The sequence below is a fragment of the Eurosta solidaginis genome, chromosome 3 (genome assembly GCF_040869045.1).
Source record: "Eurosta solidaginis isolate ZX-2024a chromosome 3, ASM4086904v1, whole genome shotgun sequence".
Lineage (NCBI taxonomy): Eukaryota > Metazoa > Arthropoda > Insecta > Diptera > Tephritidae > Eurosta > Eurosta solidaginis.
This window is the reverse complement of record NC_090321.1, coordinates 176,650,017-176,669,821: the sequence shown is the minus strand read 5'-3', so window position 1 is coordinate 176,669,821 and position 19,805 is coordinate 176,650,017. Positions and strand designations below refer to the sequence as shown.

The window sequence follows — 19,805 nt, the reverse complement described above, 5'->3', positions numbered from 1 at the left end:
GTTAATTTAACAGAACTGTAAGTGACAGTTCGCAAGCCAAGTCAAGCCTATGCTTTATGACAATTTGAACAGACATATTTTGTTGCTTTACAGATGAGCCAACCTGTATATAGTTGAACCATGGCAGCCAGTGAACACTTTTATGACATTCAAAACTCATATGCACTGTTACAGAATGACATTTTTGTTTTCATGGCGTTTGATGAATATTTTCTCACTGACATACATTCAGCGCTCATTCAGCAAAACAATGTGCACAATAGTTTACAGAATCGCATGAAAATTTAAAGTGTAAATTGTGTGTGCAAATGAGTTTTCAATGAGTGTACATTTTTCAGTTTTTCACAGTTAGAGAATTGACCCCCAGGTCTATGTCCATAATCTTTTTGCGCAGAACACCTTTCTGCGTTGGCGGCCTTCGGCCACGCTTAAGGTGTAGATAATGGTGACATAACCATAACCAGTTAAAACAGCTGATCGAACCTACCTTATGGAAATCAATGAAATCGATTCATGGTGCCATGCCATATCATAGCCAACCAATTGGTTTTTGGTTTCTCGCCATATCCATGACCTAAAAATGTTTGAGTTGGTGAATTTAATAACTTTTTGTAGATTTTATTCATTGTTTTGGATACGTTATGACTAAAAGACTTATTTTTTGTGGAATTTGTTAGTAATTTTTTGCGTTTTCTTCATTTTTATGAAATTTTCACGATTTTTAGGTTAAGGCACTATTAATCGATCACATTGGAGATGGTTATGGATGTAGGTAGGTATGGTTATGTCTATGGCGTTAGGGTTAAGGAAGTTTAATTAGCGCTTTAACCCTAACGCCATAGTCGTAACCATACCCAAATGCATACCCATCTGCAATGTGATCGATTAACGGTGCCTTAACCTAAAAATCGTGCAAATTTCATAAAAATGAAGAAAACGCAAAAAATTACAAACATATTCTACAAAAAATAAGTTTCTTAGTCATAACGTATCCAAAACAATGAATAAAATCTACAAAAAGTTATTAAATTCACCAACTCAAATATTTTTAGGTTATGGATATGGCGAAAAACCAAAAACCAATTGGTTGGCTATGGCGTTAGCGTTATGGTATGGCGCCATTAATTGATTACATTGATTTCCATAAGGTAGGTTCGATCAGCTGTTATATATGGTTATGGTTTTATGGTTATAAGCCACCATTAATTAGCCCTTTAAGCTGCCAAACTATATAGTAAACAATGCTGGGCATTAAGCAATAATCGGCTGGCAAGTTTTTTACTGTGAAATTTCGGTATTTTGTTGACACGTCATTCGACAAGGAAACGAATGCAATTGTAATAAAAATAAGAAAAGGGAAATTTAAGCAAACTATCACATAAAGTAAATTTCCGTAAAATAGAAGGCTTCTTAAATATATAATGGCGGTAAGAACAAAACCAAATAAACATTTACACTTATAAATTATAAAACTTGTTTCATTGTTGTTCGATAGCCAACGCAAAAAGGCAAACAAGGTTCAAAAGGAGCTAAACAGATCGTTGAAGAAAACAAGGCCACATTGAAATTTTACAAGACCATGGCAATAGGATGCTCTGCAGGCGCTACACTTTTAAATGTGATATTTTTTGGATTAAGCCAAGTATCAGTGGTATTGTCTGGCATATTTATTTTGGTAAACCTCTAGAACAGGGTTAGACTGCTAATACGCGTCCAAAAATATCAAACGACGCGTATTGATCTCGACAGTAATCTGAAGGGGCGATTCGCGTTTTCGTTGTTGGTGTTGTTGTTGTTATTATTGTTGTTGTTGTTGTCGTTATTATTGTTGTTGTTGTTGTTGTTATTGTTGTTGTAGCAATGCTTCGCCCCACCTAACAGCCGCGACCGATCACAAATTGTCATCAATATCCTCTAACGGGAGTCCAAGGAAACTTGCTGTTTCGACAGGGGTGGACCATAATGAAAGGGGTGTTAGAGGCGTTGGTTCCACATTACAATTAAACAGATGGTTGGTGTCATGTGGGGACACATTGCAAGCGGGCATACATTTTGTATGTTGTTGTTGTTGTTGTTGTTGTTGTTGTTGTTGTTGTTGTTGTTGTAGGTTAGGTTAGGTTACTCCCCGAAGGCTTTGGGGAGTGTTATCGATGTGATCGTCCTTTGTCGGATACAGATCCCATACGGTCCGGTAACAGCACCATTAAGGTGCTAGCCCGACCATCTCGGGAACGATTTATATGGCCACATTAAACCTTCAGGCCATCCCTCCCTCCCCAACCCCAAGTTCCATGAGGAGCTTGGGGTCGCCAGAGCCTCGTCTGTTAGTGAAACGGGATTCGCCGCTCGAAGGTAAGGTTGACAATTTGTATGTCGGGGTTGATTCTGGATAGGTAAGAGTTTAACCTTTTACAGTATCCAGAACGATGTTGAGCAAGAGTGACACGCGTTTCCCTGGGGAGTATGCGTTCCTCTTCCGCGAGTTTTGGTTACTTTTTTTTAGTACTGGATTCACCGGGCAATTCCCGGCATAAAGGTCCGACGCCTGTTTATGGAGTTCACCAAGGACCTGCTTGTGTTTTTTCGCTTCATACGGCTGGGTTCTCAGGTGCCGTATTTCCTCAAAATGCTTACGGAGATGACTCCTTAGGCCCCTAGGCGGTGCTGGTTCATCAATCAGATGTCTGTTGGGATGCTCAGGTTTCTGGGTATTCAACAGGAACTGTTAGGTCAGCATCTCATTTCTCTCCCTGATGGGGAGTATTCTCGCCTCATTATGCAGATGGTGTTCTGGGGACATAAGAAGACAGCCCGTGGCAATTCTGAGAGCAGTATTTTGGCAGGCCTGTAGCTTCTTCCAGTGGGTAGTTTTTAGGCTTGGCGACCATATGGGTGACGCGTAGCACGTAATCGGTTGGCTAATTGCTTTGTATGTAGTCATGAGCGTTTCTTTATCTTTTCCCCAGGTACTGCCAGCGAGGGATTTGAGGATTTTGTTACGGCTCTGAATTCTCGGAACAATTGCGGCTGCGTGCTCACCAAAATGTAGATCCTGATCGAACGTCACACCCAAGATTTTGGGGTGTAGGACAGTCGGTAGCGTAGTGCCATCGACGTGGATGTTCAAAATGGTCGACCTTTGGGACGTCCATGTTGTAAATAAGGTCGCGGAAGATTTAGTCGGTGATAATGCCAGGTTTCGCGAGGCGGAAAAACTGGAGAGATCAGGGAGATAGCCGTTTATTTTATTGCATAGCGCATCGATCTTTGGGCCTGGGCCTGTGGCCATTATTGTGCAGTCATCGGCGTAGGAAACGATTGTGACTCCTTCCGGTGGTGAAGGTAGCTTAGATATGTAGAAATTAAACAAAAGTGGGGATAGGACACCACCCTGTAGCACCCCTTGTTTAATTCTCCTTGGTTTTGATGTTTCGTTTCTAAATTGCACCGATGCCTGCCGACCACCCAGATAATTTGCGGTCCACCTTTTAAGACATGGGAGAAGGGTAGACCCTTCCAGGTCTTGCAGTAACGAGCCATAGTTGACCGTATCAAAAGCTTTTGATTTAAACCGCAATTTATCTGGGTGCTAATGGCATTTAGCGCGATGGTAGTGCTATGGAGTTTTCTGAAGCCATGCTGATGAGGGGCTAGCTGCAAATTTGCTTGGAAATAAGGGAGCAAAATTGATTCAAGCGTCTTTGCCACTGGCGATAGGAGAGATATCGGACGATACGACTCACCTATGTTAGCTGGTTTCCCAGGCTTTAGTAGCGGGACCACCTTGGCCATTTTCCATTTCTCGGGTATGACAAAGGTGGAAAGAGACAGGTTGAAGACATGCGCTAAATATTTGAAACCCTCTTTCCCTAGGCTTTTAAGCATCGGCATGGCTATGCCGTCTGGGCCCACTGCTTTGGATGGTTTAGCGCGACCAATGGCGTCCTCAACCTCTTTAGCGGTGATGGTGATTGATGACGCGCTGAATTTGTGTTTGTGTGCGTGTTTATTGGCTCTCCGTCTATCTTTGTCGACCGTAGGATGCATTATATATTGTCGGCAGAAAGCGCTCGCGCATTTTTTCGCCTCCGACAGCACTTTGTCGCCAAAGGCGATGGAAACTTTGTCTTTGTGCTTAGTCGGATTCGATAGGGACTTTACGGTGGACCAAAGTTTACCCAAACCGGTAGAGAGGTTACAACCTCTTAGGTGCTCCTCCCATTTCGCCGCTTGTGTTCGTCCACAAGCAATCTGATGCGTTGGTTTATATCCCTTATTTGGGTGTCGACTGGATCAAGCTGTCTTATGTATTTAATTTTAATTTTTAATTTATTTATTATTACGGCCGTTTAGGCCTAAAACTTAAACTACTAAGAACAATTCATTATTATATCATTTATTTCTATTGAATATGCTGTTGGAATGCCATGTGATTCCGATCAGCATATTTACTGGCGTAACAAACGGACGAGTCTGGGAGCCAGTCATTTAAGGAAGGTTGGAAAGGACGCGTTTCCAATCCTCCAGGGCTCCCAGCTTAAGGCAACAAAATTTGGAACTTATAGTTTTCAATTATATTTGTATATTAAGCTGTCGGAATGTATTGGTCTCCGATCAACACAGCTAAACATGTCTTTGTATGTTGGAAATTGAAGTGTACCCAATCACCCCTCTACTTTGTTTAGTAAAGACGCTGTCGGAACGCATGAAGATTCCGATCAGCACAGCTCAAAATATATTGGGAGGTTGAAAAGGACGTGTTTCCTATCCCCCCTGCTCCAACTTTTGTTTGACCTTATTTTGGTTACACATCATATAATTTTATTGTTATATTAATGCTGTCGGAATGCGAGTGATCCCGATCAGCAACAGTAAATATAGGCTGAGAATACCGAATTCCAGCGAAATTTGTTGTTGGAACTGTCTGGAGTTACAGGTGGCGACTGATTTTCTTTTCCTTAGGGCCGGGTGCATTGTATTTTGCTGCTACCAGTATTACCATTCCCTTTTCGCGCTCCAGTATCGGTATGTCATGTAAAAAATAAAATAAAAATAAAAAAAAAAAACTTAACTTATTGAAAGGGTTTTACAATGCTCCAATAAACTTTTTTTAAAAGTATTGAAGTTATTACTACTTTTTATGTGATTAGGAAGTTCATTGAAATATTTCAGGCCCTTATAAAATATATTTTGCTTGTTCTGTTTTGAAAAGAGGTAATCTAAAATTATTGTTTTCTCTGATTACGTATGAATGTGCATCATTTACATATCTAAGCTTTTTGCTGAGGTATGTTGGTAATTTACCGTGCTTAATATTAAATACAAATTTCATACTGTGGTAGAATATGAGCTGTTTTATACTCAACCAGTTTAGTGCTTCTATCGCTTCCCAAGGCAGTCGGTTCTATGTACCGGAGCGACTCGGGATTTTTCTCGACCAAGGACTGTCATTTCAGTGTGACCCCATTTAATTTGTTTCGTCCCTCCCACAAATTGTCATCCTCCCAGCAGCTCCTTGCAGCAGGACTGCTACATATTCTCTTACTCCGGGAAGGTATCGAACCCAATCCGGGTCCGTCTCCTGACCCCGGTCCTGAGAAATGGTTTTGCTGCATTTGCCAGAAAAGAATCTTTTTAGGACGGTCATACTCTGTTCAGTGTGTCTCGTGCAAGGGATGGTTGCATCGGACAGGTTGTTCTGGGCTTGATCCCAAAACCCGACGTCCACGTAACTTTTATAAATCTTTTGTGGCTCCTTGCTGCTCACGCCCAAGGGCGTCCCGTAGTCTACGCCTAAGCGCCCCTCCACTACCTTCCAGCAGCCTCGCTGCTCAGCAAGCCACAACAAGTACCCGCTGCTGCTCGCGCCCCACGGCGCCAACAACTCAAACAGCTGATACCACTCATAACTACTACCTTCGTAGTAGAGCTGGTAGCAATGCTGAGCATCAGCCCCTGCCCCCGTCTTCTTCTCCCCCCACCCCCCCCCCCCCCCCCCTCTTTTCTGGCAGCAATCGTGCAGGTCAGGGAAACAGACTCTTAGTCCCTACCTCCGTTTGCACCGTCTGCCAGCACAGAATATATAGGTTTGCGACATCCGCTCAATGCAGCTCCTGCCTTGGGTGGTGCCACTTTCCTAGATGTTCTGGTCTCCGCGACGGCAACCCCTCGACGGGTTTCATCGCGCCATGTTGCCAGGTCGCAAACCCAAATCATCCGGGTACCCCAATGCTTGCCCAAGGGCGCCCAGTCCCAAGGCCACAACAGCAATTGCGTCCTGGCCTTCCACAACCTAGGCGTAGTCACCCGTCACTTACCCCTAGAGTGGCGGCGTCACCCCTCATGCACTTCAGAATTCTGCAGTTAAACTGTAATGGACTAACTGGGAAGATTACGGAGATAGTCGATTTCATAAAGCAACATCCGCATTGCTGCGATTCAAGAGACTAAACTCACAGTAAGATCTGCATTGCAGACCTGCTCTGGGTATAATGTCCACAGGAAGAACCGCGAGAGCGGAAATGGAGTCGGCCTCGCGTTTATTATACACCACTCTGTGCAATATCATATATTTGATCCTGGCATCGAGCGCAGGGACAATGTCTTAGAACGTCAAGGCCTATCTGTCCGGTCAGGCGATGCAAATCTAGAAATCATCAACATCTACATCCCTCCTGTCACCTGTTGCCCCAGTGGATACCGCCCTAAAATCGAGGCCTTACTCACTGGCAACAATTGCATTATCTTAGGCGATTTCAATGCCCATCACGACCTATGGCATTCAAACTTGCGGGCGGACAGTAGGGGTGAGATGTTGGCGGATCAAATAGAAGAAACGACGTTCTGCACAATAAACGGAGACGACCCCACACGTATGGTAGGAAGCTGTCATAGCTCGGCAGATATCTCAATCGTGAGCGCAGAACTCGTAAACTGCGTCAACTGGCAGCCGATGGTAACATTGGCATCCGACCACCTGCCCATACTTATTTCGTTCGAGCGTACCGCCGACTTCATCGTCACCGAAAAACGCACTTTCATAAACTTCAAAAAAAGGAAAGTGGGAAGAATATAAATCTGCAACAGACAGCAACTTTGCTGCCCTTCCTATCCCGACTGATGCCGCCAAGGGGAGCGTGCCTTCCGTAAGGTCATTGAATCCGCCTCGGCACATTTCATTCCCGCCGGGAGAATTCCCGAAATCCGGCCCCACTTCCCGGCGGAGGCCGCGAGCTTAGCGAGGGAACGCGACCTTATAAGACAGCTTGATCCAGGCGACCCCCAAATAAGGGATATAAACCAACGCATCAGATTGCTTGTGGACGAACACAAGCGGGCGAAATGGGAAGAGCACCTAAGAGGTTGTAACCTCTCTACCGGTGTAGGTAAACTTTGGTCCACCGTAAAGTCCCTATCCAATCCGACTAAGCACAAAGACAGGTGGCAGGAGGGATGTAGATGTTGATGATTTCTAAGACATTGTCCCTGCGGTCGATGCCAGGATCAAATATATAATATTGCACAGAGTGTTGTATGATAAACGCGAGGCCGCCTCCATTTCCCCTCTCGGGGTCTTTCCTCTGGACATTATACCCAGAGCAGGTCTGCAATGCAGATCTTGCTGTGAGTTTAGTTTCTGGAATCGCAGCAATGCGGATGTTGTGCCGCTTCATGAAATCGACTATCTCCGTAATCTTCTGAAGTGCATAAGGGGAGACGCCACCACTCTGGGGGTAAGTGACGGGTGACTACGCCTGGGTTTTGGAAGATCAGGACGCAATTGCTGTTGTGGCCCTGGAACTGGGCGTCCTTGGGCAAGCATTGGGGTACCCGGATGATTTGGGTTTGCGACCTGGCAACATGGCGCGATGAATCCCCTCGGGGGGTTGCCGTCGCGGGGACCAGAACATCTACGAAAGTGGCACCACCCAAGGCAGGAGCTGCATTGGGCGGATGTCGCAAACATATTTATTCTGTGCTGGCAAACGGTGCAAACGGAGGTAGGGACTAAGAGTCAGTTTCCCTGACCTGCACGATTGCTGCCGGAAAAGGGGGGGGGGGGGAGAAGACGGGGGCAGGGGCTGATGCTCAGCATTGCTACCGACTCTACAACGAAGGTAGTAGTTATGAGTGGTAGCAGCTGTTTGAGTTGTTGGCGCCGTGGGGCGCGAGCAGCAGCGGGTTCTTGTTGTGGCTTGCAGAGCAGCGGGGCTGCAGGAAGGTAGTGGGGGGGGGGGGGCGCTTAGGCGTAGACTACGGGACGTCCTTGGGCTTGAACAGCAAGAGCCACAAAAGATTTATAAAAGTTACGTGGACGTCGGATTTTGGGATCAAGCCCAGAACTACCTGTCCGATGCAACCATCCCTTACACGAGACACACTGAACATAGTATGACCGTCCTAAAAAGATTCTTTTCCGGCAGATGCAGCAAAACCATTTCTCAGGACCGGGGTCAGGAGACAGACCTGGATTGGATTCGATGCCTTCCCGGAGTAAGAGAATATGGAGCAGTCCTGCTGCAAGGAGCTGCTGGGAGGATGACAATTTGTGGGAGGGACGCAACAAATTAAATGGGGTTACACTGAAATGACAGTCCTTGGTCGGGAAAAATCCCGAGTCGCTCCGGTACATAGAACCGACTGCCTTGGGAAGCGCAAGTCCCTAGGCGGTGCTGTCTCATCAATCAGATTTCTGTTGGGATTCCCAGGTTTCTGGGTATTCAACAGGAACTGTTTGGTTAGCATCTCATTTCTCTCCCTGATGGGGAGTATTCTCGCCTCATTATGTAGATTGTGTTCTGGGGACATAAGAAGACAGCCCGTGGTGGTTCTGAGCGCAGTATTTTGGCAGGCCTGTAGCTTCTTCCAGTGGGTAGTTTTTAGGCTTGGCGACCATATAGGGGACGCGTGGCACGCAAACGGCTGACCAATTGCTTTGTATGTGGTAATGAGCCTTTATTTGTCTTTTCCCCAAGTACTGCCAGCAAGGGATTTGAGGATTTTAATACGGCTCTGGATTTTCGGAACAATTGCGGCTGCGTGCTCACCAAAATGTAGATCCTGATCAAACGTCACACCCAAGATTTTGGGGTGTAGGACAGTCGGTAGCGTAGTGCCATCGACGTGGATGTTCAAAATGGTCGACATTTGGGACGTCCATGTTGTAAATAGGGTCGCTTCCCAAGGCTGCCGGTGGTATGGAGTTTTCTGAAGCCATGCTGATGAGGGGCTAGCTGCAAATTTGCTTGGAAATAAGGGAGCAAAATGGCTTCAAGCGTGTTGGCTACTGACGATAGGAGAGATATCGGGCGATATGACTCTCCTATGTTAGCTGGTTTCCCAGGCTTTAGTAGCGGGACCACCTTGGCCATTTTCCATTTTTCGGGTATGACAAAGGTGGAAAGAGATAGGTTGAAGACATGTGCTAAATATTTGAAACCCTCTTTCCCTAGGCTTTTAAGCATCGGCATGGCTATGCCGTCTGGGCCCACTGCTTTGGATGGTTTAGTATGACCGATGGTATCCTCAACCTCTTTGGCGGTGATGGTAATTGGTGACGCGCTGAACTTATGTTTACGTGCGCGTCTGTTGGCCCTCCGTCTATGTTTGTCGACCGTAGAATGCATTATGTATTGTCGGCAGAAAGCGCTCGCGCATTTTTTCGCATCCGACAGCACTTTGTCGACAAAGGCGATGGAAACTTTGTCATTGTGCCTAGACGGATTCGATAGGGACTTTACAGTGGACCAAAGTTTACCTATACCGGCGGAGAGGTTACAACCGCTTAGATGCTCCTCCCATTTCGCCCGCTTGTGTTCATCCACAAGCAATCTGATGCGTTGGTTTATGTCCCTTATTTGGGGGTCGCCGGGATCGAGCTGTCTTATAAGGTCACGTTCTCTCGCTAAACTTGCGGCCTCTGCCGGGAAGTGGCCGAGTTTCGGGAATTCTACGAGTCGGAATAATGACCTTGCGGAAAGCACGCTCCCCTTGGCGGGCATCAGTTGGGATAGGGAGGGCAGCAAAGCGGTTGTCTGTATAGGATTTGTATTCGTCCCACTTTCCTGTTTTAAAGTTAATGAAAGTGCGTTTTTCTGCGACGATGAAGTCGGCGGGACGCTCAAACGAAATAAGTATAGGCAGGTGTTCGGATGCCAATGTTACCATCGGCTGCCAGTTGATTTGCTTTTGGCTTCAATATGACAGGTGCTTTTCCCGCCACTCCACCTTTTAATTTGTCTGCGTAAATCGCTCTTACTTCGACCCGGCTCTCTTTATTTTGGAGTGTGATTATCTTTTTAATTTGCTTTACAGTTTCATTTTGTATTTTGTATTTTATTAAATTTTTCCTAACACAACAATTTGACAAAAGTATTTTATAGTGCTAGTCAGAACAATGGCGAAAATTCAAAAAATGTTTCAATAACTTAGATAAACAATAGATAATTTGTAAAATAAGACTTAATGGTTACAATAAATTTTAAAGAGCTTAGCCTAGGGACACAGAAAAGAAATAAGAATAGAGGGGACATTGCAAGGGTAGGTAGTACAGTAATAATATTAGGTTCTATCCTTTGAGGAAATAGGAGGTGGCAAGAAAAACGGATAGAAGATCAGTAAAGAGAGTCAGTTGAAGAAGGAGAGGTGAGTCAATTAAAGAACAAGATTAATTCTTTTTTGAAATGCAGTGCATTACTTATTTGTCTTATTCTGGCTGGAAGGGAGTTCCAAAGAGGGATCGAAGTAACGAAGAATTGGCGTTCAGAAATTAGCATACGGTGCTTAACAAGTGCAAGAACTATTGTCCTCGTAGAATGAAGAAATTGAAGCCTTCGATATAGGTAATAACGCTCCTTCGTGTAGATTATCTTATGCAAGGTAATAAGTTTTCTAAACTTTAAAAGATTGTCAAAAGAAATGTCTAGCAACTTTGCAGAATAACAGGAAACGTGATCAAGTCTATTCAGCCCGTAAACGTATCTAGCAATGTTATTGTAGGCAACATTAAGCTTCTTTTTACTCACAGCGTCACAGTTAGAAAAAATCTCACAGCCGTAGAGGAGCGTAGGTATTAAGTACGCTTTGGATAAAAGTAGTCGAATATAATATGTAGCGGAGTGAAATACTGTGTCAACCACAGTGTACGGAGCATACCGTACACTTTTCCTACGGTTCTAAAGATATGGTCTCTCCAGGACAATCTTTTGTTAAAAACTATGCCAAGATTTCTTGCCGTGTCAACATATTCTATAACAGAATTTTCAAAAATAATATTGTTTAAGCCATTTGTAGCTAGCGGCTTTCTACGGATAACAATGCACTTCGACTTTCTAGGATTTAGACATAAACCATTCATGGAAGCCCATACACCTATTTGACTAAGGTCTTGATTCAAGTTACTTATACATAAACTCATACAATCGACAGGACAGCACGTATACAATTGAACATCGTCAGCATAGATGTGGACGTCACAATACTTAAGAACACAAGGCAGGTCGTTAATGTACAATACAAAAAACAAAGGACCAAGGATTGACCCTTGGGGTACACCACGCGAAACGTCTAACAAGTTTGACTTTATATTATCTACACATACTGCCTGCGTTCTGCCGTCTAGATAAGATCTGATTAGGTTGGTTGCATGACTGGAAAAATTAAACATGTTTTCCAACTTTTTACATAGTAGGGTATGGTCAACAGAGTCAAAGGCTTTAGAGTGGTCAAGAAGGGTTAGGAATGCCGTAAAGTTATCATCTATGCGTTCCCGTATATCTTCTACCACAGAAATAAGTACAGCTCCTTTTTGGTCTGAAACCGGACTGATGATCCGTTAAAAGTTTATTTGCATGCACATATGTAGCGATCTGCCCATGTAGGATGCGCTCAACGACCTTCGAAAGAAAAGGCAGTATGGCTATCGGCCTGTACTCTTTGTTTTGTTTGGGGATGGGGATAACTTTAACAGCTTTCCAACATGTTGGAAATACATAGGTGGTTAGGATAGAGTTTATTAAAGAGGTTATATGGGGCAGGATTACGGGTAGAATAATTTTCAGAAATCTTGCACATATTCCGTCTAAGCCTATAGCGGTGGACTTCACAGAAAGTATGGCTTTCACAACATCACAGTCATCGACACGAACAAACTCGAGAGGACTAGCATCAACATTTACACGATCACCGTAGTTGTCAATACATACATTAGCAGCCGAGGGAAGTAACTTTAAAAAACTATCATTGATATCGTTAACATCTACATCAGGGGGGGCAGAGAGATCGGCCTTGGATTTGCCAATTCCAATTTTCTTGATCCTATTCCAAGTTTCTTTTGAATTTAAAGCGGTGCTGAACTTATTTTCGTAGAAATGTACTTTAGCCGATCTTATGGCTTTATTGGCAGTGACTCGTGCAGCTTTGAAGCGCATGTGCATTTCCACAGTTCTGTATCTTTTCCACCGGGAATAAGCTAGATTACGCAAGTGAATTAGATGCATAATACTGGCGTCAAACCATGGATTGCTATTGTGTTTCGTCACCTTAAGTTTCGTAGGAACGTGGTCGTCGAAGAGCTTATTTATACTGTCTTGAAGGAATTTAGCTTGCCCATCCACCGATGCCATCGTCCGAATCAATCTCCAGTCGACAGACTCCACTGCTTCAGCAAGTGCACTATAATTTATACTTTTAAAGTCACGATATGTAAACGAGCTCGGTGTAAACAACGTTTGAAAGTTGTAAGTAATGAATAGGAGGTCGTGTTTAGAAAAATTGGGAGCAGACAGCTGATCGTAAAGAAGTACTTTCTCTGAGTCGTTTACAAAGAAGAGGTCTAGCAGCGAGGAACTAGTGTTGGTAAAATGCGTTGGTATGGTAATGTTAGCCGAGAAGAGTCCCAGAGATTCCGTACTTAGCTTAAGACTTGAATCTGTGAGCAGGTTGCTATTGAAGTCACCAGCTAGGACTATATTTTCGTAACTTAAGAGTAGAGGTTGCAGAAAATCAGTAAAGTCAGCAAAATTTACTTGGCGATTAGGTCTATATGCGCAGCCGACAAGGAGCTTATCACCCTTTGATGAAAAAACATCAACGAACACAAATTCTTCAGAATCACCGGTACAAGAACTACAACGTAATTTACAGGACAAACTACTTTTAACATATATAGCGACACCACCACCGTGACCACTTCTGTCAGCTCTGAAAAGTCGATAGCCATTTAGTTTCACCATCTCATCGTTATGGCGTGAAGAAAACCAGGTCTCGGAGATGCAGATAATATCTATATCGGAGGCCTCGCAAAGATATCTTAACTCATCAAGTTTTCTACAGAGGCTTTGCGCGTTAATGTGTATGATATTTATACCTTTCGCACGCCTGCTAAGTATGCGCAGCAACGTTCGAGAGCAGTCTTTGAAACTTGGGGACTTATAATAATTTAGCACCAGAGATATAAAAAGGTTTGGCAATAAGCTTTGCACTGCTTTTGGTTAAATGCAATTTGCTATGGCATATGAAGGTGAAAGAGGAAAAGAGACAGAAAGGAAAGAAATGACTTATACGTAATATACTTATTACACTAAATACGTGGAAGCCCGTTCTGTGCATTAGTAGATCGATTAATGGATTCGTCTCGAAAGGAGCTACCATCATCTGGGCTTGAATTCTCAAGGTCCTTGAGTGACTCCAAGCTAGGGATTTTATCGGGGTTATCGTTGGCTTTACGCTTTATGTGAACTATGCCTCTGATTGTGAAGACGGCGGCTACTTTTTTCCTTCTTTTAAGGCGGATCGCTGGCTTGAATATTTCATAATTCCGTTTCGTCAGCGATGAACGGAGCTTCGGAGTTTATACCCACATCTACTAGACGGAGCCCTCGTTTACTTTTATTTTCAGGGTCCGGACGCCTGAAGCTCGAAATTGTTTTTAGGAGGGTATTTCTATCGGATGGAGACTTGAACCTTATGACGATGGTTGGATCAGTGACACTGTCGCGTAATTTCCGAGACCGAAAGATGCTGTTTATGGGGGGGAGGGGGGGGGGGGGGGCTGCAAGTTCAATGTGAAACACAAATGGTGGAAAATGCTTTGGAGATTTTCCCCTTCCTCAGCTGGGATACCATGAACCCGGACGCCGCAAGCAGCTACTTGGTTTTCTATTTCGCTCTCTTGTGTGGTCAGCTCTACCTTTAGGACGGATATTTCATCCTCCAGATGCCCAATGCGCACGAGTGCTGTCTCCAGACGAGAAACTTCTTCCTCGAGATGTCCTAAACGATCAAATACAGCGTCCAGACGGGATACTTTATCGTTCAGCTCATTTAAATCCTGCTTTAAGCCCACAAATTTGTCCTCTAACTTTAAGCTTTCAAATTTGTCTTCTATCTTTTTACCGACAAACTAAATAAGTCTTTTTTCAGAGTCTAGAATTTGTTTCGTTATAAACTCGTTATTTTTAAGGATGCGCTGATCAATGCTTTGGATGAGGCTCGGGGAGGATTCACTGATGCGAGGAGCTTTGATAACTTCCATCTCATTATTCATTGCTTCACCGCGACGCTTAGTGGAGGTCAGAGCCATTTTCAATAAGGACCAAAAAAGAAACTATCCAAAAATACTACAATAGAAACAGTTTCTTACTGACTGGCAGCACGGAAAAAATGAGTGACGTTTAGCAAAAACACAAACCACGTTATGTGTGCGCGGGCAATGCAGTAGTTGTTGTGGCTTTTACCGGCAGCAAGAACAACAAACACAGGTCACTGCTGTGGTTCCAATTTATTGGCTTTTTGTTCACGAGCAAAAGTATATGTACGTTCACCTGATCGAGTGATTCCCTGATGTGACACAGATTGTATGGCACTTGTTTTAAATGTTTATAAATGATTCATTCACTTTACTTATTTTTTCCTCCACGATACTTTCACATTTTTTTCATTATCTTTAATTAAACTTATCAACTCTTTGTAAAATTTATGCGCACCATCAATATAATCAATGCATGCATCACATAAAAATTTTAAGTTTGAATGCTTTAACAAGGCATCCGTCTCATACTTGGAAAAACCAATACATTTAATGTGAAATACGCCTCCACATACACCATTGCACGGAATAGTGGCCTCCCGCGACCCACATTTACACTTTCCGCACCTCAAATCCATGTCAGTGCCTCACTTATAATTGTCAAATCACAAAATGCGTCCTTTTCGCTTTATTTTTATTTTTATTTTCGAGTGTATTTATTTTTCTTTCCGCTCACAAAACACGTCTAACCTCTACGACATTCTTCTTCTGATATCAGGGCGGTATCCACTGGGGCAACAGGTGACAGGAGGGATGTAAATGTTGATGATTTCTAGATTTACATCGCCCGACCGGACAGACAATCCTTGACGTTCTAAGACACTGTCCCTGCGGTCGATGTCGGAATCAAATATATGATATTGCACAGTGTGGTGTATGATAAACGCGAGGCCACCTTCATTTCCGCTCTCGCGATCTTTTCTGCGGACATTATACCCAGAACAGGTCTGCAGTGCAGATCTTGCTGTGGGTTTAGTCTCTTGAATCGCAGCAATGCGGATGTTGTGCCGCTTCATGAAGTCGACTATCTCCGTGATCTTCCCAGTTAATCCATTACAGTTTAACTGCAGAATTCTGAAGTGCATAGGAGGAGACGTCGTCACTCTGGAAGTAAGTGACGGATGACTACGCCTGGGTTGTGGAAGACCAGAACGCGATTGCTGTTGAGGCCCTGCGACTAGACGTCCTTGGGTAGGATTGGGGTACCCGGTGTATTTGGGTATGCGGCCTGGCAGCATGGCGCAATGAAACCCGTCGGGGGGTTTCCGTCGCGGAGACCAGAACATCTAGGAAAGTGGCACCGTCCATGGCAGGAGCTGCATTGGGCGGATGCCGCAAACGTATATATTCTGTGCTGGCAAACGGTGCAAAGGGAGGTGGGGACTAAGAGTCTGTTTCCCTGACCTACACTGCTGCCGGAAAAGAGGGGGAAGAAGACGGGGGCAGGGGCTGATGCTCGGCATTGCTCCCGGCTCTACTACGGAGATTGTAGGTATGAGTGGGAGCAGCCGTGTGAGTTGGTGGCGCCGTGGGGCGCGAGAAACAGCGGGTACTTCTGGCTTGCTGAGCAGCGGGGCTGCTGGAAGGTAGCGGGGGGGGGGGGCGCGCTAAGGCGCATTCTACGGGACGTCCTAGGACGTGAACAGCAAGGAGCCACAAAAGATTTATAGAAGTTACGTGGACGTCTGGTTTTGGGGTCTAGCCCAGAACGACCTGTCCGATGCAACCATCTCTTACACGAGACACACTGACAAGAGTATGACCGTCCTAAAAAGATTCTTTTCCGGCAGATGCAGCAAACCATTTCTCAGGACCGGGGTCAGAAGACGGACCCGGATTGGGTTCGATACCTTCCCGGAGTAAGAGAATATGGAGCAGTCCCGCTGCAAGGAGCTGCTGTTAGGATGACAGTTTGTGGGAGGGACGCAACAAATTAAATGGGGTTACACTGAAATGCCAGTCCTTGGTCGGGAAAAATCGCTGAGGTACATAGAACCGACGGCCTTGGGAAGCGCTGAGAGTTTAACCTGTTACAGTATCCAGATCGAAGTTGGGCTATAGTGACTCGCGTTTCCCTAGGGATTATGCGTTCCTCTTCTGCAAGTTTAGGGTATTGTTTTTTGAGTACTGGATTCACCGGGCAATTCCTGTTGCTGTTGTTGTTGTTGTGGTAGTAGCGATAAGGACACTCCCCGAAGACCTTGGGGAGTGTTATCTGTGTTGATGGTCCTTTGCCGGAAGCAGATTCGGTACGTTCCAGTACCAAGCCCGACCATCACTTTTATCATGTTAGGAGTTCTTTTATCATTACAAAAACCACAAGGCCTGTTCTAGACTTTTACCTTTATTTTTACCATTTTTATATACGTTTTAATATAAATTAGTCCATTTTTTTCTGATGATTTTGTTATTTTAAAGATTATGGGCATTATTGCTGTGCTGTCCCTTGCTGCTGCTGTTCAGTTTATGGTTTTTATGTCACGACCGAGATACTCAGAAAATGGCGCGATACTCGATTCTGGCAATGATTTAAACATGGAAGGTGGAATAGCGGAGTAAATAAAAATTTACCTAATTAAAATATTGAAGTGTTTTTTATAAAAAATTTTCAATGCAGAAATGTTAAAGATCTAATAATTCTCACATCGGGCACATTAATATTATCTTTATTATCCAATTACTTTTGGTTCCTTTTACTATTAGCACCATTGCGTGCAATCTGGATGTTATGGGGTAGCATTATAAAGCCTTGGCTGGCTCAACGCAACTCAGGCGAACATGAGCCCGAAATAGACGAAAAGAAACAACGCAAAATGGAACGTAAAATGCGTCGTATGAGGTGAATATTTTAATGTAATAACTTAAAAGGTCAGGCCATTCAAAAGTAGCTAATAAGTCAAAGCTTAAAACGAAGCAAAATGTATTAAGAATGCCGATAATAAAATTAAATCCAATGCTCATACGGCAGGCGTTTGGAGAGGGTTTTATAAATAATGTTTTCATATTTTTACATTTGTATTTTATTTGCGTTTTAAGCATTTTTTCCCAAATGTTAAATAGGGTGGTTTTTGTTTTACATGTAAGCATTGGTAAGAACCATTTGCAGAACGGCAAGTTTTCTTTTTTACGCAGTGTTTGTGAAAAATGTATGAGTTTAACCCCTCATTTCAGGTTAATTCTGATTTAAAAAGATAACTTTGCCGTTCTGCAAGTGGGCCTAAGAGATTTTTTTGTATATAAAAAAGAGATTTATTTGTAAAAAATTAAAATTAAAAGACATATGTATATAAAAAGAAACGCTAAAATTTGTTATTTTTTAGTAGGCCTCTACATAACGATATAAACGAAAAAATTTCATTTTGTTGATTATCAAAAAATATTTCATTAAAAATTTGCTGACCAGTTTGGAATTTATTTGAATTTTATTAGGTTTTGCTGGTCTAGTATATTTAGTCCAAGTAAAAACTCGTACTTTTTCTCCAATATCACCCAACGTTTCGTCAAGCTCTTTGGCATCCTCAGGGGTATAATCTGTATTTTAAACAAAAGTAACAAAAAGGCAAAACAAAAACAAACAGAAAATCAATTTTTGAAAACACATAAATCACTATAAGAATATTTGACAAACTTACATAAAAAGTATTAAATTAACGTGTAAACAGCACACAACATCAAACAACAAACACTTAAAACTAAAAACAACAATGGGCATTGGGTACTTTTGTCATACTAAAATGTCATAAACAAGCCAAATAGCTAGCAGTAATAAACTTGGTGTCTTCTTTTCTGTTCGTCGTTCTCTCCCTTCATTGTAATGTGTGTAAGCTTTCCAATGTGTATCTCGTCTATTCTCTCTTCTCCCCGTCTATTATTGTTGCATTTTTTAGATCAGGTGTGTGTCCGTGTGTTTGTGCGTGTTGAGCAAGTGCAGTGCTGGTCTTCTTCATTCTTATATCGACGTCGTGCTCTGCCAATCGAGTTCCTAGTGCCCTTTTCGTTGTTCCAACGTAGATTTTGTTGAAGTTCTCGTTATCTCCACCTTTGCATTGAATTTCGTAAACCACGTTGTTTTGTTGGTATAGTTCTATACGGCCTTTTGTACGTGTAAAAATGGTAGAGTGTGCAGTTCGATTTGTATGCGAGAGATATGTTCCGTTTTTATTTTTTTCATATCTTGATTGAAGTTTTCCGTAAGCTTGAGAATCCCTGCAAAAATCGCGAGTACTCCATGCATGCATGTATGGAGTACTCGCTATGGACCAAGCGAGTGCTCCAAAATTAACCACAATTCATACAAAAAATATGGTCCAATTAACATCGTGATGTCCTAGGACTGGACCATATACTCCAGCTCCGCATTACATCAGAGTAATCCATGGAGTACCCACAGTCCAGTAAACATCGTGTAGTGATTACCCTGCAAAAATCGTTGGATCATGTGGTCCACTGGAGTACTTACCATTATACTCCACTATAATGCAGCAATGTGTTGTACCCTGCAAAAATCCCGAGTACTCCATGCTCGAATCGAACCTTGAACCGTAAATATTTTGTGTATGAGGCTTTTTGGTGTATTTAATTTGTATTTTGTGGGCTGCGATGATAGAAAGTTTATTATTCTGCCGGAGGATATGGGTTTAGAATACCATTCCAGCACTATTTCGTTGTTTTTCCTGTGAATAAGGACATCCAAAAACGGAATCATCACCAGCAAAGCCTAATAAAATTCAAAAAATATTTCGTTTCGTTACAGCGTTATTACTACCCTGCAAAAATCGTTGGATCATGTGGTCCACTGGAGTACATACCATTATACTCCACTGTAATGCAGCAATGGACCAACTCATGTTTCTACACGAACATATTCCCTGCAAAAATCGCGAGTACTGCATGCATGCATGTATGGAGTACTCGCTATGGACCAACCGAGTGCTCCAAAACTAACCACAATTCATACAAAAAATTGGGTCCAATTAACATTGCGATGTCCTAGGACTGGACCATATACTCCAGCTCCGCATTACATCAGAGTAAAACATGGAGTACCATTGCTCGTTTTTAACAATTGTAATCACTACACGATGCTTATTGGACTGTGGGTACTCCATGGATTACTCTGATGTAATATGGAGCTGGAGTATATGGTCCAGTCCTAGGACATCGCAATGCTAATTGGACCATATTTTTTGTATGAATTGTGGTTAATTTTGGAGCAGTC

The 19,805-nt window shown here is 43.2% G+C and overlaps 1 protein-coding gene across 4 annotated transcripts; it reads left to right on the top strand.

The window, feature by feature from the left end:
* The first annotated feature begins 1,243 nt into the window (after positions 1 to 1,243).
* On the top strand, positions 1,244 to 17,884 carry LOC137244662 (transmembrane protein 208). Of its 4 annotated transcripts, none has more exons than XM_067773993.1 (4): positions 1,244 to 1,427; positions 1,496 to 1,642; positions 17,006 to 17,142; positions 17,205 to 17,884. In XM_067773993.1, the coding sequence occupies exons 1-4, from the start codon at positions 1,422 to 1,424 to the stop codon at positions 17,428 to 17,430; spliced, it is 516 nt and encodes a 171-aa protein (XP_067630094.1). In that variant the 5' UTR covers positions 1,244 to 1,421; the 3' UTR covers positions 17,431 to 17,884. The 4 variants fall into 4 exon arrangements, with proteins under 4 accessions (XP_067630094.1, XP_067630095.1, XP_067630093.1 ...); XM_067773994.1 differs by having other exon boundaries at positions 1,245 to 1,427; positions 1,496 to 1,618; XM_067773992.1 differs by having other exon boundaries at positions 1,245 to 1,427; positions 1,496 to 1,648.
* The last annotated feature ends 1,921 nt before the right edge of the window (positions 17,885 to 19,805 follow it).

Coding starts and splice junctions, on each gene's coding strand:
- LOC137244662 (XM_067773991.1), top strand. Junction 1,652..17,005: donor GATTAAGCCAAGTATCAGTG/GTATTGTCTGGC, acceptor GTTATTTTAAAG/ATTATGGGCATTATTGCTGT. Junction 17,143..17,204: donor ATGGAAGGTGGAATAGCGGA/GTAAATAAAAAT, acceptor TTTTCAATGCAG/AAATGTTAAAGATCTAATAA.